This window comes from Hyposmocoma kahamanoa, unplaced genomic scaffold (assembly GCF_003589595.1).
Source record: "Hyposmocoma kahamanoa isolate Upper Pololo Valley unplaced genomic scaffold, ASM358959v1 80, whole genome shotgun sequence".
NCBI lineage: Eukaryota > Metazoa > Arthropoda > Insecta > Lepidoptera > Cosmopterigidae > Hyposmocoma > Hyposmocoma kahamanoa.
Window position 1 is genome coordinate 5,699,672 of NW_020654051.1, and position 3,504 is coordinate 5,703,175.

At 45.8% G+C, this 3,504-nt stretch overlaps 1 protein-coding gene across 1 annotated transcript; it reads right to left on the minus strand.

Moving 5' to 3' along the window:
• LOC113233943 lies at positions 1 to 999 on the minus strand. The gene has a single exon (XM_026469179.1). The coding sequence runs from the start codon at positions 997 to 999 to the stop codon at positions 1 to 3; it is 999 nt and encodes a 332-aa protein (XP_026324964.1).
• Between the last annotated feature and the right edge of the window lie 2,505 nt (positions 1,000 to 3,504).

The window sequence follows — 3,504 nt, forward strand, 5'->3', positions numbered from 1 at the left end:
CTAATCACTATCGCTAGATTCTCCAGTTACATTTATTATGAAGGAATTTTGTTCTGCGAGTTCCATGACGTCATCCAAATGCCACATGGTATTTTCTTCGCGTATCACGTGGTCGCAGCAGTTCTTCCAACGATTAGCGTCTATTAACGCTATTGAGTCGTCTAATATTTTTTTAACGTCACTCATTTTGAACGTGGACTTATTGGCACCAACATAATTTTTTATTTGGGCCCACACTAATTCAATTGGATTGAGTTTGCAATGGTAAGGCGGTAGACGAAGAATTGTAATGCCATTACTTTTAGCAGTCTCATCTATTAAATATTTATCATATTGTGGGGCGATTTCGGCAACTTTCATTAATAATTCCTTTTTTAAATAGCTCATGTCCATGGATACGCCTTTGCTTTGCAGCCAATCTATTATTTGCGGCTTGTTCCACATGGTTGTTGGTATTTTTTCGGCTTTCACCGAATGGTAGGGAGCATTATCCATGATAACCACACTTCCTGGTTCTAATTTAGGCATTACTATATTAATAAACCAATTAAGGAATCTTTCACCGTCCATTTCTTCATGATAGTCTTTTGTAGACTTAGATTCAAAGAGTAGTAGACCATCTTCCACGAAACCTTTGTCGCTGCCAATGTGCAATACAATCAACCTTTTACCTTTTCCTGTCGGAGCTTTGCGACCGGCTGACAAGCCATCTTGAAATGCTTGCCTTTTATTTTTTACCGTTGTATCCAACCACGCTTTTGTCTTCACATGTCCAGCGTTTACCCACGTTTCGTCAAGATAGTAAATGGTTTTATTAGCCTCTCTGTATTCTTTTATTTGCCTCAGATATTTACGCCTCCATAAAACAATATCTTCCCTTTCGACTAACAATGTTCTACCATCCTGTTTATTGAAATCGAAACCAAGCTCGTGCATTATTTTATGTAATGTGGTACGTTTGAAAACAGGAATATCTTCGTCAGCTTCGCAAAGTGCCATAATTTTGTCCAATGTCGGGTAGTCGTTATTTAAATATATTGAATGAACTTTTCTTCTTATTGCACATTTGTCTAGGTCATCTAATTTATCGACCATGGATAATCGAGCTCTTTTTTTCACCGGTGATTTTAATGTGTTTGTATCCTTTTGTTCTTTAATAATTTTGTAAACGGTATTTTCGGACACACCGCATGCACTTGCTGTTTTTATAACTGTGCACTCCACCGTCGCGTTTAAATCGCAACGTTTAAAGAACTTGTAAATATTATAAATTATGCGTCTTTCTCCGCTGTGGATTATTGATCCACTTTTATTTTTTCGAATAGGTGAGGTATTCATTTTCAAATTGCTCGAGTAACACGCTAGATACACAACCGTTTTGTTCGAAGGTCTGACTTCAACTGGTCACTGTGAACTCGACTTAATAATTTCAAGCATTCTAATTGGCTAGGGGGCGTGGCCAGGTCGGCGGTCAACGATGAGTCACTATTTTCTTAACGCGAATGCACTATACAGTATTTAGTTATAGTAGTTAGTATTTAGTTCTTGCGACTCAATTCCTTTCGCATAAACCCATTAAAGGGTTTTTGAAAGGAAAATCTAAATGTACATATGTGTTTAATTGTAAATTGAATAATAAATTAAAAAAAAAAAAAAAATCATTTGTTTCATGAAAACTTGACGAAAAATAATTGACTTAGCTTCAGAAATGTTTTCACATTTAGATGTGGTCTATACATTGTGAAGGCGACTCTGAGTTTAATGCGTATTTTACCTGATTAACCAAATGATTTATTTCGGTTATTATTCATATGTATATAATATAATGTGATGTCATAAAATGCCTATAGCAAATGGTGCTACATTTAGTAGGTACCCAGCTTTTACGCCTGTTGCTTCAGCCCATTTCTCCTTTAAAAAGGATCCGGCGGGAAACTAAAAAATCAACACAAAAACCGCAAATGTATATCATACCTGTGATAAAACCAGTGTTGGGCGTTAATCAATTAAATTTCAATCACAAATTCAATGAGATTAAAAAATCAATTCAATTGCAATTGATATCAATTGAATTGATTTTAATTGCAATTAAATTCATTGCAATTAAATTTTAAGTTGTTCTAAGAAACAATGGAAACTAACAATTAAAACCGAAACTACCGAATAAAAGTGTCATTACGAATATGGGTTAGGGGATGGGTTAGAGGTTACGTTAGGGGTATGTTAGGTCCCAAAAAAAAAAAAGGTCCCCCCGAAGGGATTCCCGCCTTGTCGTGGCGGGGGGGCTCTAGTAGCCGTGGTCGATTTCATCCCACGGTGAAGCTAAGAGGATCCCATGGGGCCGGCCGATGGTGGTAGGCTGGCCCGAGGAGGAGGGCGTTCCGCGCGGGGCTCGTCTGGGCAGCGGGACCGCGCGGATGCGCGAGGAGGAGGGTCGCGGGGGGAGAGACGTGTCGGTGTGTCGTTGCCGCTCGTCCTATCCTCCGCGACCCTGGCGGGGCTGCACCGCTTTCAATGATGCAGTGGCGGCGAGGCCGCGGGGGAAGAGACGTGTCGGTGTGTCGTTGCCGCTCGTCCTATCCTCCGCGGCCGAACGTGGGCGGTTGGCCCGTGGTGGGCGCTCCAAGGGACTCTCTTCGGAGAGTCCGCGCGGAAGCGCGTTAGGTGTTGCGGCGGAGCCTGCCATCAGATCCGCCGCGGGGGCTGGGGGAGTAGCCACTGATTTTGACAGTTGAGTGGATGCTGTCCTGGCCCCCCATGTCCCCTGGGTAGCGGACTCGGGGGAGTTCGTTGCCCAGCATAAAGGGGCCCGGGATGGAAGGCTCGTCTGGTGTTCGGCGAGCCTCACATTCGGAGTCGGGGGACCGATGTGTCTCCCTTCTCGGGGAGGGGCTGCGCAGGGCGCGGCCAGCCGCTGGTGGGGGCGCGGACGAGTGCAACAGCGTTCCCGTACCCCCACCTACAGCGGAGAGGAGGAACACTCCGGGGGTTTAGTGCGGTCGGGCTGCTCCCCTTCAGGGTTCAGCCCAGTCCCACATAACCCCGGCTCTGCCCCCGCGGGGCCGGGGTATCTGTAAGCAGATTCCCCCGGATAAACAAAAAAAAAAACAAGGGGTATGTTAGGAGGTTGGTTAGGGGGTCGGTTAGGGGGTCGGTTAGGGAGTCGGTTAGCGGGTCAGTTAGGGGGTCAGTTAGGGGGTCGGTTAGGGGGTTGGTTAGGGAGTCGTTTAGGGGATCGGTTAGGGGATCGGTTCGGATCGGCACCCCCTCAAACCCACTTTTCCACCCCCTCAACCAACCCCTAACCCATCCCCTAACCACCCCCTAACCCACCACCTAACCCACCCACTAACCCACCCCTAACCCACCACCTAACTCACCCCCACCAAGCCCCAAACACACCCCCTAACCCACTCCCTAACTCACCCCTAACCCCCAACCCAAAGCCTAACCCACCCCCTAACTTACCCCCTAACCCAGCCCCTAACCCATTTGACACTCCAC